The sequence below is a fragment of the Lottia gigantea genome (assembly GCF_000327385.1).
Source record: "Lottia gigantea unplaced genomic scaffold LOTGIsca_11, whole genome shotgun sequence".
NCBI lineage: Eukaryota > Metazoa > Mollusca > Gastropoda > Lottiidae > Lottia > Lottia gigantea.
The window spans coordinates 1,279,702-1,295,933 of NW_008707001.1; the positions used below are offsets into that span (position 1 = coordinate 1,279,702).

General features: G+C 35.3%; 1 protein-coding gene across 1 annotated transcript in view; it reads right to left on the reverse strand.

Moving 5' to 3' along the window:
- The window catches only part of LOTGIDRAFT_230171 (hypothetical protein), a gene marked incomplete at its 5' end in the record, with an annotated part of 52,047 nt that overhangs the window by 13,441 nt on the left and 22,374 nt on the right, over positions 1-16,232 (reverse strand). Inside the window, 23 exons of the mRNA XM_009047061.1 lie at positions 136-294; positions 2,214-2,375; positions 3,518-3,614; positions 4,166-4,259; positions 4,551-4,635; positions 5,023-5,196; positions 5,728-5,934; positions 6,603-6,698; positions 7,010-7,141; positions 7,533-7,837; positions 8,332-8,574; positions 8,915-9,080; positions 9,337-9,477; positions 9,701-9,939; positions 10,231-10,424; positions 10,870-11,003; positions 11,859-12,107; positions 12,564-12,773; positions 13,089-13,231; positions 13,893-14,022; positions 14,467-14,586; positions 15,264-15,350; positions 16,132-16,186. Of these exons, the coding sequence (XP_009045309.1) occupies positions 136-294; positions 2,214-2,375; positions 3,518-3,614; positions 4,166-4,259; positions 4,551-4,635; positions 5,023-5,196; positions 5,728-5,934; positions 6,603-6,698; positions 7,010-7,141; positions 7,533-7,837; positions 8,332-8,574; positions 8,915-9,080; positions 9,337-9,477; positions 9,701-9,939; positions 10,231-10,424; positions 10,870-11,003; positions 11,859-12,107; positions 12,564-12,773; positions 13,089-13,231; positions 13,893-14,022; positions 14,467-14,586; positions 15,264-15,350; positions 16,132-16,186 (3,622 nt within the window). The remainder of the gene's footprint in view (positions 1-135; positions 295-2,213; positions 2,376-3,517; positions 3,615-4,165; positions 4,260-4,550; positions 4,636-5,022; positions 5,197-5,727; positions 5,935-6,602; positions 6,699-7,009; positions 7,142-7,532; positions 7,838-8,331; positions 8,575-8,914; positions 9,081-9,336; positions 9,478-9,700; positions 9,940-10,230; positions 10,425-10,869; positions 11,004-11,858; positions 12,108-12,563; positions 12,774-13,088; positions 13,232-13,892; positions 14,023-14,466; positions 14,587-15,263; positions 15,351-16,131; positions 16,187-16,232) is intronic.

A 16,232-nucleotide genomic window follows, 5' to 3' on the forward strand; every position in this document is an offset into this window, starting at 1 on the left:
GAATCCTCTTCAAGGTAAGAAAATTTCTGATGCCTGTGCAAGTGCTTGCGAGAATCGCACCACCCCCTGATATCTCAAATTTGTCAGGTTAATGACGTGTCTGTAAAATCCAGGCGTTCCTCACTGGTAACTTACCTAAATTACAATCTTTTTTGGAAGTCGTGCCTTCACCTGCAGTAGTAGTGCCAGCATCACATGGTTGACAGCTGGTGTCGTCTGCACTACGATATTTTCCTACGGGACATTTCTGACATTGGCCTGCTCCTGTCAACTCTTCACCCAATGGACAATCATCTAGGAAAAAAAATTAGATATAAATTAATAACAATTAGAAATAAAACGAAAATGAAAATGAAAAGACAAAAGTCTATCGTTTGCGTCTGGTTTAACTCAGGGTTCAATTTAGATTGAAGTTGATCAGAAATTTATCACATTTGTTTCAAGTTTTGACAAATTTAGTTAAATTTTGATTCCCATTTCATAAAATATTTGGATGCAATTCAAAATGTTACAGTAGTAAACGTTGAAATATACAATTTGATTTGTAGATTGTCGTGATTAATTTTAATTTTGGGTAGACATTGGAAAACTTGGATCGCAAAAGGAGTCATTTTGAATTTCAATTGTGATGTAATACCTGTATAACTTCCCTTGGCTGATAAATGACAACATGTCAACTTTGTCTTGAGTGCACAACATTCAAAAAGGGAAAAAAGGAAATACTCACTGAAGCACTGGTCTTCACTCTGAGCTTCAACAGCTCTGGTTGTTTTGTCTACTGGACATGGAAGACAGTAGAACTGCCCTGTCATGTTCTGGTAAAATCCTAATGGACAACTCTGACAGCTTCCATCTTTAAACATTTGACCTTTCTCACAAGTGCTGAAATTACAATACTTTTACATCAGACACATGAACTGGGAAATTGGGCTAATGAAATAAAAAGGTCTCTCTGAATGTCCTTCTGTTCTGTATCTTAATGCTCTAATGAATGAAATAGAGTTTTATATCCTACTGTTCTGTATCTTATTGGACTAATGAAATGAAATAGAGTTTTTTATCGTACTGTTCTCTATCTTATTGGTCTAATGAAATGAAATAGAGTTTTTTATCGTACTGTTCTCTATCTTATTGAGCTAATGAAATGAAATAGAGTTTTATATCCTACTGTTCTCTATCTTATTGAACTAATGAAATGAAATAGAGTTTTATATCCTACTGTTCTGTATCTTATTGGACTAATGAAATGAAATAGAGTTTTATATCCTACTATTCTGTATCTTATTGGACTAATGAAATGAAATAGAGTTTTATATCCTACTATTCTGTATCTTATTGTACTAATGAAATGAAATGGAGTTTTATATCCTACTGTTCTGTATCTTATTGGACTAATGAAATGAAATGGAGTTTTACATCCTACTGTTCTGTATCTTATTGGACTATTGAAATGAAATACGAGTTTTATATCCTACTATTCTCTATCTTATTGGTCTAATGAAATGAAATAGAGTTTTATATCCTACTGTTCTCTATCTTATTGGTCTAATGAAATGAAATAGAGTTTTATATCCTACTGTTCTGTATCTTATTGGACTAATGAAATGAAATAGAGTTATATATCCTACTGTTCTCTATCTTATTGGACTAATGAAATGAAATAGAGTTTTATATCCTACTATTCTGTATCTTATTGGACTAATGAAATGAAATAGAGTTTTATATCCTACTGTTCTGTATCTTATTGGACTAATGAAATGAAATAGAGTTTTATATTCTACTGTTCTGTATCTTATTGGACTAATGAAATGAAATAGAGTTTTATATCCTACTGTTCTGTATCTTATTGGACTAATGAAATGAAATAGAGTTGTATATCCTACTGTTCTGTATCTTATTAGACTAATGAAATGAAATAGAGTTTTATATTCTACTGTTCTGTATCTTATTGGACTAATGAAATGAAATAGAGTTTTATATCCTACTGTTCTGTATCTTATTGGACTAATGAAATGAAATAGAGTTGTATATCCTACTGTTCTGTATCTTATTAGACTAATGAAATGAAATAGAGTTTTATATCCTACTGTTCTGTATCTTATTGGACTAATGAAATGAAATAAAATGTATCTGTATTTCTGATAATAAGTAAAAGAAGATGGACAGCACCACATAGTGTGCAATGAAGTAAAAAACAGCAGTATCATTTTCACCTTTACAATCCGACACTTTCTCTGATCCCATATTCTCAGTGGTCAATCCTGCAGTACATGACATACATTCTTTCTGTCCTGCCATATTCTGATATTTGTTTATTGGACAGCTCTTACACATCTTCGAAGATACATCATAAAAGGTTCCTGCAGCACATTCCACTGAAAAAAAGGTAATCTGGACATTAATATTCACAATTATAAACAATTAGAAAGCTGAGAGGCAGGGAGGGGTGTAGCGACTAAAATACTGGATATTCAGACATTATTGTTTGATACACATTTGGATATACCTGGATATACCTGCAATATACCTGGATATACCTGGATATACCTGGATATACCTGCAATATACCTGCAATATACCTGGATATACCTGCAATATACCTGGATATACCTGCAATATACCTGGATATACCATCAATATACCTGGATATACCATCAATATACCTGGATATACCTGCAATATACCTGTAATATACCTGTAATATACCTGGATATACCTGTAATATACCTGGATATACCATCAATATACCTGGATATACCTGCGATATACCTGCAATATACCTGCAATATACCTGGATATACCTGCAATATACCTGGATATACCTGTAATATACCTTGATATACCTGCAATATACCTGGATATAGCTGCAATATACCTGGATATACCTGTAATATACCTGGATATACCTGCAATATACCTGGATATACCTGGATATACTATCAATATACCTGGATATACCATCAATATACCTGGATATACCTGCAATATACCTGGATATACCTGCAATATACCTGCAATATACCTGCAATATACCTGGATATACCATCAATATACCTGGATATACCTGCAATATACCTGGATATACCTGCCCATCCTTTACACTTACACTTACAATAATTTTACACTCATAATTCAACCCAGCTGTAAATTGGTACAGATAATCTGGGAAAGATTAATGTCAAAAGATTTGGACAAGAACCAGCTGGTAGAGAGGTAGCTTGTGAAGCTACGTTATTAACGTTGCAAAGATCAATGCCAAGAGGTTTGGCCAATTATCAGCTGGTAGAAAGGTTTCATGTGAATCTGAGGCTAAGTTATTATCCTTGTAAAGATCAATGCCAAAAGATTGGGACAAAAACCAGCTAATAGAAAGGTAACTTATGAAATTAAATTGTTATCCTGGTAAACCATTGTTCTTTCTTTCTCACAAAATAATCCTGAGCTCCTTTTGCATAATGATGATGACTCGGTATGTGCTTTCGAAAGTTAGTCTTACTAAAAAGCATAAAAAACATACCACATTGTTCACTGATGACCGTTTGACCCTCGGGACAGGCAGGGGTGCTCACAATCGTGACAGCATTTGTGATGGGGGTGGCTCCTGGGATCTGATTCTAAATTCAGAAGATAAAAATAATGAAAATAGAAACAAAAATTTATCTTTTAATTATCCCAATCCCATCATTCCTCACTCTTATCAAGAGGAAGATCCCACATGACAAGCTTTGATTGGACGGAAATAATTGTCATTAGAATTGCTTTCTACAGTAATCATATAAGCACTAGACAGATGCTAGACTGATGCTAGACTGATGTTAGACTGATGCTAGACAGATGCTAGACTGATGCTAGACTGATGCTAGACTGATGCTAGACAGATGCTAGACAGATGCTAGACTGATGCTAGACTGATGCTAGACAGATGCTAGACTGATGCTAGACTGATGCTAGACTGATGCTAGACTGGATGCTAGACTGGCCCTAGACTGGCCCTAAACTGGCCCTAAACTGGCACTAGACTAGCACTAGACTGGCAGTAGACTGGCAATAGACTGGCAATAGACTGGCACTTGACTGGCACTAAACTGGCACTAGACTGGCAATAGACTGGCATTAGATTGGCATTTGAAAGGCGCTAGACTGGCATTAGACTGGTATAACCTACCTGAAAGTCGAGTTCTCCTCCCCCACCTAACAAGAGTTGATTGATCAATTCTTCCGGTGTGATGGTTCCACCACCTTCAGGGTTCAAAACAGATCTGAAAGATATCAAAAATATTCTTTATGATAACTTTGAAATGGATGAAAGTAGAAATGAATGGAGTTTTACATCCTACTCCTCTGCACCTAATGGGCTAATGAAGACGGGATAAAAGTAGAGGTTTAAAGAAGATGAATAAAATGAAATGGAAATAATGTTTTTATCCTATTTTTGTGTTTCTATTTGAGTAAATAAAGAAACCACCATCATGAGAAATATTTGCAAAGATAGCTGTACCAGTCTTTCTTCCAGTTTCATCTTCCCACAAATCATTGATATGTTAACTTACGGTACTAAAGGAACAGAGATTACAACTGTGACGTCACCAGTCTGTCTCTTTCTACGTCTGGTAGCAATACACTCAATCACAACACCTATAAATAATAATAATTCAACTACTATGATATCATTGGTGGAACTCGATTGGTAAGTTCTGTGAGACAGGTTCTGCCCATTCCCAATTCTGGCCTCAATGGTTTGTCACATTCAAAGTTTCTCATTTATTTCTTTCCCTACCATTTTGAATTTTGTCTGCACCTACTATTTTGTGAAACGAAAGTATGGCAGTGGAATAGCTCAATTGGTAACAAGTTAGATTGTCGTCTGCTAGGTGTCGTGTCTTCGGATCCTCCTTTAGGTATGAAAAAAAAAAACAGATGCAAGTGCCAGTGCTTGCGAGAGTCAGCCAAGTGTAAATTTCATCCCCTTATACCTTTTTAAGTAATTCAGACGCAGTCAGGACACGACAGTGATAAACTTACCAATATCAGAACAGTCAGCAGTACCACAGATCTTATTACCATGTTTCTTACTAACAGCTACAAATCGTTCTCGAATCAAAGCAATTAAAGAATCTTTAACTTGAGGACAATCATTTGTTTTTATCTTATACTTGACAGTCAATTTCACTTGTACTTTTGGAGGCGTCTTTTTCGCTAAAATTGAAAAATAAACAATAAACATTAATTGATAATGAATGCTGGAAAGTCAAGGTGATGATTTCCGATCTGGACTCCGTTTCTCAACAATTTGAAAGACTAAATTTACTCTTAATGTGTAGAAAAACGTTATTTTGACATCATTAAATCGTAAATTTATAACATTTACGCTTGTACGTTAATCTATGATATTTTGAGAAACAGGGTCCTGATTAAAAAAAACAACCAAGACTAGTTAACCGGTAGTTATGGTAATAATTAATACATTATTGACTAATATACCTTCAATTACTATCTATTGTTTGCTCTTGCTGTTACATGGCTGATAGCCAAGAATGGACTGTGAGAACGTTTGCGTTTGATTCAAATCTGACTGAGTATATTGCACCATGTTAGTTTAGTTTGTCACCTGTTTAGTAGTTGGTTGATTAATCTCGTGAATAGTTCAAAAAGTTTTAATAAATTCTTGACAACCATCATACAGTGCATGTCTTAAATCTCTTCTGTATCAAAATCTTTATCACTTACCTCCACAAGGTGGCAGAACAAAGGTATTATACATCCTTGGAGGATCCCAACTTCCGATTAAACCACACGTATAAAGCGCTGGTGTGGGTTGAGAAAATTCAAAGTCATCATTACAGCCGACTTCAGAGGCAGCGTGGAATTTTCCAGCACTAGGTAAGTAGATCTGTTTACCATTGGTAGGATCTTCTGGTTTACTACACGCATCATCTAAAATAAATACATTTTTGGAGAATATTTTCACAACTTCTGACATGTCCACTTGCCAAATTTGACAAAAAAAAAAAAACATTAATGGTTTTAAAGGCAACAAAATTTTTGCCTCATGGAAAAAAGGACTTGGCCCTGAACTTAGTAATGAGGACTAATTTAATCACAAAATGGAGTTTTATGTTCTATTTTTCTGCATCATGTGGGTCAATAAAGACAGGCAACGCCATGCAGAAGATGGATTGAACCCTGGACCTTCAGTGAGCAAGCCTTTAACTCATTGAGCCACCGTGGCTCCCTATGTATCATTTGTGATACCATAAAATAAATTAAAAGGTATGCAAATATCAAAAATCTATTATTTTTGTTTCATTAAATAAACAAGATATCAACACTTTAGAATGCACTGTCAGATCAAAAAGAGTGACAATTCAAATGAAATGAAATGAAATGAAATGAAAATTTTGACAGGACAAAAAACCTGTAGCACACAGGGCTCAATTCCAAGCAAGACAAAATGTTGGTTTAATGTTTTTAAAATCAAATATCGTCAACAGTGGATAACTGTTTTGCCAATAATCGGTTACGATATTATCAGGTTTAGGATTGGGCTGATGTGTTAGCAGAAACAAGTTTATGTATAAGAAATAGCAAGGTGGTCTACTTACATTGTATGAATAGATAGAAAGTACACAAAGCTTTGTGACCAGCATTTGAACTAGCTTGGTAAACAATAGGGTACATACCCCACAAGAACTGGGAATCTATATTTTAAAAAATAAATCAATAGTTTAAGTTCTAATTTGTATATCATTGAAAAGGAATAGTAAACTACAAAGTATGACTGAAGGGTTATCTGCCCTTTATAGGGGAAGGTAACTAATCAGATATAGTTTGTACATATTTGGAAGTTCAGCCTGATTCGAAACCATGAACTGGTACAAGCTGTTAATCAGAAAAACCATGAACTGGCACAACCTGTTAATCAGAAAAACCTTAAAAAACAAGATTCAAGAGAAAAGACGTAAAACCAATTCTCCCCACCCCAAAAATAATTAGAATGATAGAAACTCACCTGGGGCGTAATTAGATATTACAGTATCACTGTCGGGGAACTCTGGTGGTGTCCACGTGGCCTGGGTGATTCTCTTCTCTCCCATCATTACAATATTATCTGGACATTTCTCAACTTTCACCTGTGTTCTACCTGTAATAACAATCATGAATATAATCCTGGACAGTTATTGACTCATGTTGACTCTTGGATTTCAAGTCCTTTTTTTTTAAAACAGATTCACAACTTTAAAACTAGTTAAGCTCTAGTGACAGTGTGAATGGGAGGTACAGATGGGACAAACAAAAAATCACTAGCATCCCCAATTCTACCCTCACTCTATTCACAAAATTGAAAATATGATTTTGCCCTAATATATATATCAGAATGCACCAAATCAATTCAATAAGTTTAACATTTGGGAGAACCTTCTCAGGCACTCATAGCCCAAAAACCACTGTCCATATACACCACTGTTAATGAGATAGAAGGCTGGCATGTGACTTATCCTATGGATAACAATAACAAGTCTCAGACATCTTACCTGGATCCTTTCTATCACAGGCATTAGGATTAGAGAATCCTCTGGGACAGGAATCTTTTGGATGTTGAATAGTGGACTGTGGTACACGTTGTACATTTCTCATTAATTCATAGTCTGACCACAGCTGAACTGGATTACTGTCATTGAAAACTTTTTGTGGCGTTTTTAGTAACTGTGGTATCTCTGTTTCAAAATCAACGACAGAACTGTAGAGATTGACCTGACTTATCCAGCCGCGGAATCCCTGATTCATGATTGGTTTTTTCATCTGATAGTCATATTTAACTCCCAATACTACCCAAACACTGAAAAACATAGTAAAAATATTTTGCACTTGATTGGGAAGTATGAAGATAAGAGTTCTAATCACCATTAAAAATTTTTTTTTTTTTTTTTAGCAATGTCAAGTGTGCGAATCCATGCTCTTTTTATAAATGTCAGTACCCCGTTTCTCCAAATATCATAGATTTACAACCAAACTTAAACATTACAAATTAAAGATTTTATAATGTCAAAAATAATGTTTTTCTTCACTTAACGTGCAAGTTTAGTCGTACGAATTTTGGAGAAACTGGAGCTCTGATTCTCCATACTTTGCACAAACAATATTCTCTCACTAGATGTTACGCCTGCATGCCTGTGTCTGTGCCTGCACTCTCGTACATTACTTGAATGTAATTTTATGTCCTAAAATTCCTAAACCTATGTTTGAATCCTCAATCAAGCTATATAAAATATTCTGATGCCTGTGTTAATGTTTTCGAGAGTCATCCTGATGATTATCATACAGACTACTTACTTTGAGTCTACTGTTATACCAGTGGAAAAATCTGCAATGGGACCATCACTGAGTGAATCTACCACGTATTTCAAAACACCTGTCTCTCCATTCCAAGTCACGGCAATATTATGCCATTTTCCGTCATTGTGTTTTGAGATATATTTTGATGTATAACTCTTTTCTTCTGTTCCATTCATTATCTTTAAACCTTCATGATCAATATTCAACAGTTTACTTGTGACCTTTGTACTCGCCTGAGATCTGTTAAGACAAAAAACAATGATCACATTGTGGTTATGTAACAATTATATTGTTTTAGAGGGGGGCAGAGCAGGGCAGGGCAGGCCCCCCCCTAAGAAAATTTTGGCCCCCTGAAAAATTTATATGACCTAAATGCCTTGTTGAGTCACTAAAGTTGAGCCCCCCTGGACTAGCTACGGCCCTGTATATTTTCAAAACCTCTTTTGTCAAAACTTTTACATGCTTCTCTTCAGCTCAAGATTGGGCTAATCAGGATCAGTGTACAATGAAGGAAATTAGATACTTTTACAATGTCAACCCCTCCTTGCACCTTTCTACATACTGTTCACGATTTACTTACTCTGTGAAGAAGATGGACAGGAAATTCCCAGTATCGTCAATATCCCAGAATCTGACCCAGAAAGTGATAGAAAACTGGTTAGACTTGAAGGATATTGGGTAGGGAAAAGCCGCCATTCCATCTTTCATTGGAGAATTGAAGAGTAACATGTAGTCTGTATCTAAGTCTGAAATTGTATACAACACATCGTTATCAAACATGGTGGATGACCCAAAAAAACACACATTTATATTTTAGCACTCTGAACATTTTTGTAACTTCACTGAACTAGACTAAACGTAATAAACGAAAAAAGCCATACTGGAAAGCCAAATTTAATGTTTCAAATCTGTTTTTGTTGAAAAAGTCACAAAAAAAGAGACATAAAATAGACAAATACAATCACACTTGGAAAACTAGAATTGAAATAAAACATAAATTACCTTTGTCACAATCTTTGCCGACTTTACCAAGTGGACATCGGCAGAAATATTGATCCTCTCCGTCCACGCAGGTGGCGCCACCAGGGCAGGTAACTCCTGCACAATTATCAGGGTTTTCATCACAGTTTCTACCTTGATATCCTGGAATAAACACGGACACGAAATAAAACAAAATGAAATAGAACGAAATGAAATAAATTGAAATCCTACCAAAAAAATGAAAGAAAGCCAAACAATAAAATACCAAGTACTAACAATCTGAAATCACAAAACGAAACCCGAAATCCAAAACAGTTTACTAGCAAAACATGTAAACTATTCATATGAGGAAGTGTATTGATTATAAATATGATTTTATACTAACCATTGAAACATTCACAGGTATAATTGAATAATGAAGGAGTACATTTTCCACCATGTAAACAAACATCTTCAGCACAATAATCTACAGCGATCTCGCAGCCAATACCTTTCCATTCTGAACTACACATACACTTTAAACCGTTAGTCTCTGTACAAGGCTGATCATGAATACATGGGTTGGCACTCTGGCAGAGGTTTTCCTTCTGGCTACAATTTCTGTCATACGTATTGTCTTTACAGCTGAAAAAATATTTTTATCATTAACATCAGGCAAATCTTTCACGCAAAGAATTCATGGATAGCGAAACCCATAGCAGCTATATAGCTCTACTTTGGTTTTAATAATTCAAGAATAGATCGTTGATATTTAGACATGATTCTTTAATTGAACGGCCATGGTATGATTCCTGATTAATTGTAAGCTAAATATCAGTTGGCTTCTAAAACAATAGCTTATATATTTGTATGCATAATTGTAAAAAACAAAGAAAAAAAAGGAATCTAAAATAAAGTCTTGTTGTTATAACTTACTCGCAATAATAATCATTGAAGAGATTCTGACATTCGGCACCGTTAACACACTGATTGGATTTACAACTATCAACTTCTTCTTCACACATATCTCCCATCCAACCAGCCTCACAATCACATGAAAAGCCGTTAACTTTATCTGTACAATTAGAACCATGCATACAAGGTCGGCTAGCACAATCATCTATATTAGTCTGAAATATCAACCAAAAAATTTTCTTAAAAATCAGTTTCACACTTATCACTTATCCGTGGGGGCTGAACCAAGCCCCAGCAAACAGGACACTGGCCTACGAACTTGCAATCCAAAATCACAAGGCTAAAATCAACATCCTGAGTCAAACTAAGATATTTGTGCTCATCTGGTCTGATTCAAAACACAAACATAAACTGTCCTCTTTGTTTCAGGACCTTTGCAATAGTGATGTCATACAATGCTTAGTTCTAGAGAAATTGCAGGACTGACATTTACCACCTGAATTCTCCCTCTGTAACCACCCTCCCTCTCTCCACCCCTCCCCCTTCTCCTCCCTTTCCCCTCACCTCCTTCCCCTTCCATTCCCCTCGCTATCATCTCACCCTCTCTCTCTACCCACCTAGTACCTACTGGGATGAATGATAACACATGTATGTACCTACCTCACAATTCTTACCAGTGTAGCCAGGTATACACTCACATATATAGTCATTAGGGACCAGTTTACACTTCTTAACACCCTCACCTTTACATGGGCTGCCACTACATGTATCTTTTAACCTTTGACATGTATCTCCTAAAGTATATAACATAACATTACTTAATGAAGTATATATCATAACATTACTTAATGAAGTATATATCATAACATTACTTAATGAAGTATATATCATAACATTACTTAATGAAGTATATATCATAACATTACTTAATGAAGTATATAACATAACATTACTTAATGAAGTATATATCATAACATTACTTAATGAAGTATATAACATAACATTACTTAATGAAGTATATATCATAACATTACTTAATGAAGTATATATCATAACATTACTTAATGAAGTATATATCATAACATTACTTAATGAAGTATAAAAACATTACTTAATGAAGTATATATCATAACATTACTTAATGAAGTATATAACATAACATTACTTAATGAAGTATATATCATAACATTACTTAATGAAGTATATATCATAACATTACTTAATGAAGTATATATCATAACATTACTTAATGAAGTATATAACATAACATTACTTAATGAAGTATATATCATAACATTACTTAATGAAGTATACATCATAACATTACTTAATGAAGTATACATCATAACATTACTTAATGAAGTATACATCATAACATTACTTAATGAAGTATTTTGGGAGGTTGATTTGTGTCTTGAATATATGTAAATAGTCTTTACAAGTACTAGAAATGTACGAAAATCAGATAATTCCTTTTTTTTTTAATTTCCAATGGTTGAGAGATCTTTAAGGGACACAGCCTGTAACATTAAACATTTTCTGTGTTGGCTTAATATCTAATATATACCATAATTCTGACACATTGTTTCCATGGGATTTTTCACAAATCAAGGTCAGGCCCCAAATTTGAAAGCTCTAGAAAAATATACCTTCATATCCTTCCTTACAAGTACAATTAAAGCCATTGAGTAGATCAGTACACATTACAGAGTTTTTACCACAGGGCATTGAAGCACAATCATCTATATTATGTTGACATTTTGAACCTGTGTAACCACTTTTACAGGTACATTTGAAACCCTCAATACTACTACTACAGCCATCAGTTACTGTATTATCAGATACACACGGATCAGATTCACAGTTATCTATCATATCACAAGTTTTAGTTGTGGAATCTGAAATGAAATGCAATGAAACAAAATGAAACTAGAGAGTCAACATGGTTAATTTGGTATTTGGGTTTGTCAATTGAGCATGCTTCTAAGACAGTTGCACCATTGACAGCTTGACAGAGGGGTTTCTATGGATTGTATGGTGGTGTTCAGGGTGGGAGGTTTTGGGTCCCAACTTTTAATATTTATGTCATTTGTGGTCCCTGTTCGGCACCACCTAATGTTTCCTAGAAATGCAACATATTGTCAGAATATTTGATTTGCAAAGAAAAATATGTGTAATTGTCAGGTGGAAAATGTGAGAAAAAAAACTTTATTATTCCCTTAAGCTGTTTTCTTCGTCAGTCAAGAGTAGTCTCCCTGGATAATAAAATATAGCGTAAACAATAATGGTTTCTTTTAAGACATAGGTAGTCCAAAACTCTGATGATACAACAAAATATTTCCAGAGGAACTTACTATACATGTAGCCCTTATCACAAAGGCATAGATATGTATTCTGCATATGATCCTCTATACACATGCCATTGGTGCAAGTTACTCCTTTACATAGACTATCTCTCATTGTACACTGATCACCATTATAGCCTTCATTACATTCACAATTGTATTCAGCAACTAAGTCATTACACTTCCCTCGATTCAAACATGGCGTACTGGCACATTCATCTACAATCAAATAAAACATAATCAACACTGTTTCAAATTTCAATTGTGATCTCAATTATCCAGACATATTTCATACCATAACCCCTCACCTTCCATAACCCCTCACCTTCCATAACCCCTCACCTTCCATAACCCCTCACCTTCCATAACCCCTCACCTTCGCGAATGTTCGTTAGTTTCCTTGAGCTGAACATTGACTCGGCCATGAAAGGCTGACATCTTGCCAGGTAAATAGTTTAATATACGAGGGTAACTAGCAGCATTCTAGTCCCGAAGTTAACACGAATAACCATCATATAAAAGATGTAGACTGACCTATATTTTCAGAACAGTCATCACCACTATAGCCTGGTAGACAGTTACACTTTCTACGAGCTGTGCCCTGTTTGACACAAACTCCATCTGTTCCAGGAGAAGAACATGGTTTTTCCAAACAAACATCAGAAGTTTCACTACAACTGAAAATACACAAGAAATTACTCTTAAATATTGCTGATACTGCATTCTTGATACAAAAACCGTCATCATCCAATCCTATTCCTTTTCCTTGCGTATCGCATGCTCCGAACGTAATTATAAACAAGGTGGAAAACGACCAACTGGAGATTTTTGTCTCCTCGTTTTCCCTGCACCAGTCATAGATACTCAAGACCAGACTCTAATTGGCAACATTTCATTTGAATCAAGCACTATCACCGATTTTATTATCATCTGGCACAGCTCCGGTAACTTACTGGGAGCAGCGGTAGCTGCAGTTAGTTAGACACTTGCTCGCTAACCTGAAGGTCCAGGGATCAATCCCGACATAGGTCTAGATCATACCTTCAGAATTCTCAACCCGGTTTTCCCCTGTCAGTGATGTAGATAAGAAGCGCTAACATGGAAAAAGCATCTAGTTGTTCGGATAGGAAAATAAACCAAGACCCTGTGTGCTACAGGATGTGCATGCTAAAGGCTCCTCAACAGTTAGAAATCGAAAAAGAGCAGGCTAATGTCGCTGTCTTGGCAAAAATTTCCCTCATTGCCCCCTTCATGACATGCCCTCTTCATTAGCCCACAAGGTGCAGAAAGGGAGGAAGTAAAACTCCATTCAATTCATTTTCAATTCTGGTAACTTACTTTTGTCCTTTATATCCACTCTTACAATGACAGAAATAGCTATCAATGTAGTCCTGACACATTCCGTTAGTCCCACATGGATAGGGATCACAGTTTGGCAAATCAGTTTCACAATTTTGTCCACTCGTACCTGCAATATAATAAACATTATTACCGTTTTTCATTGCAAATATCTCTACTTTCGGTTTTGCTATTCCTCATTGTTATTGAGAAACAGGACCTACATGACATGCTTTGATTGGTTAAAAATAACCGCAATAGAACTTATAATGAATCAGATATAATGATATTATAAACATTATTTAAAGGGATACTTCCTCTTAAAATGAACATAAAATTTAGATTTTCAACGTTGGCCAAAAGGAGCATATATTATTTCTTTCCAAGTTTGAAACTTTAATTTGATGTGCTCATCAGGGATGGGTGGTTTGTTAAGTTGCCGGTCAAGTCTCGGTGAGTTGTTTATTTGCCAGTCATGTTTTAGTGGATCTAATATGATATCAGTATTTAATCCTACTTTATATGCATTCAAAATGGTAGTATCTCTTAAAATAGAACGATGTAAAATTCTTACCTTGTGGACATGAACAAGTGTAAGTGGTGGTTGAGCCCGTCTGGGTACAGACACCTCCATTATAGCATGGATTGGACGAACATGGGTTGAACACTTTATCACATACCTTCCCATAATACCCTGAAACATTCAAATATTAAAAATTACCCAGAATACAATTAGGAGTCAGGGACAATATTAAACCACCACAGCCCTTTTTCTCAAAAACTCTACCTAAGATGATTTTAGTGTTCCAATCATCTGATTGGTCAATCACTAAAATTGATTTTAAATCAATCAGATTATTGTATTTCTTAAGATCTAAATGTTATATGAGTAGAGTTTTTGAGATAAAGACAACTTGGATGTTTAATAAGCTGTTACCAAGCTTTCAAAAGAATGAAAACCTGGATAATATTTAGGGGTACAAAAGATTTTCCCTGCTATGTGTGAAGCATTTTGGGATTATTATTATAAGCAGTAACATGTATTGACTGCCTACTTGTAACAGAGGTTTTGATTGGTTAGAATAAGTATCCTGATACTATCATTAAGAGCGTGTTGACACGTGAAAACTCTAAGAAAGAAAGTCTAATTGCTGCCTCATCTCAAAGTTTAATCTCCGTCGAAAAATGAAATCCTACTCTTCAGCATCTAATTGGGCTCATGAAGACGGGCAAGGCCACGAAGGGAAATTTTGCCTAGCCTACTATTAGCCTATTTCCAACTGTCCAGGGATCTTTAATGTGCACAGTCTGTATTTCAGTTTAAAGGGGCTGCTCTGCTGGATCTGATCATAAATATAGTAGAATATTTACCTGTGGGACAATCACATTTAAACGTGTGTTGAGACGATATACATGATCCACCATTTTGACATGGATTGGGTCCTTGACAAATTTGGGCTGAAAAAATTTTTTTTTATTGTAGTCTCGAGGACATCATCATTAGTGGATGGGACAGGGCTTGATTTGCTGGATATGATGGACAGACCTGGTCATATATCTGTTTTTGGCTAGGATCTATCAGACGTCAAGTAGGTTGAAGAAAAAGTTGCCAATCAAAATTCAAACAGAAGGATGGAAAATATAGCCAGGACAGTGGCATTAGCCTACTCTTTTGCCGATTTCCAACTGATCTTGAACATGTACAGCCTGCAGCACACCGGACCTACAGGTTTGTGAGCAATTGTCTAACTCACAGAGCCAGCACGGCTCAACCAAGATACACGTGAAATGTACAATTGGGACTGAAGACACATCATTTCTGTAGACCTCGTCATGGGTGGAGGGAAATATGGACACTTTCTCCCCTTAAAAATGGGTTTCCTCATTATTCTAGTGTCAAATTAAGCAAACAATTTGATGTTTCTAATGAATTATCATGTATTCTTAATCATAGTTTTTACCAATCATAAAGGTCCATGTATGTACAGTCTGGATAAACAAAAAAAAGGCTTTTTGACCTTGATCGGTCACTCGTTGAAATTCTGCTGGTAATTCTCTTCTAATTTAGCTAATTATGAATTAATTGTGGACATGTGAGACAAACTGGTATTTTTCCAAGTCATTAGAACACCTTTACTTTCTATTCATAAAAGTATTAACATTTTCAAATTCATAAATGAAATAAGGGAACCCATCTTTAATGTTTTCATGGTTTGTGAGAAAATAGTTGACAACTTACCATCGGTACAATCACTAGCTTTAGTACTGCCGGTACTAGACGTGGTATCTGTGGCCTGGCATTCAGTACACATCATAGATCTTGTACTCTCACTGTAGAAG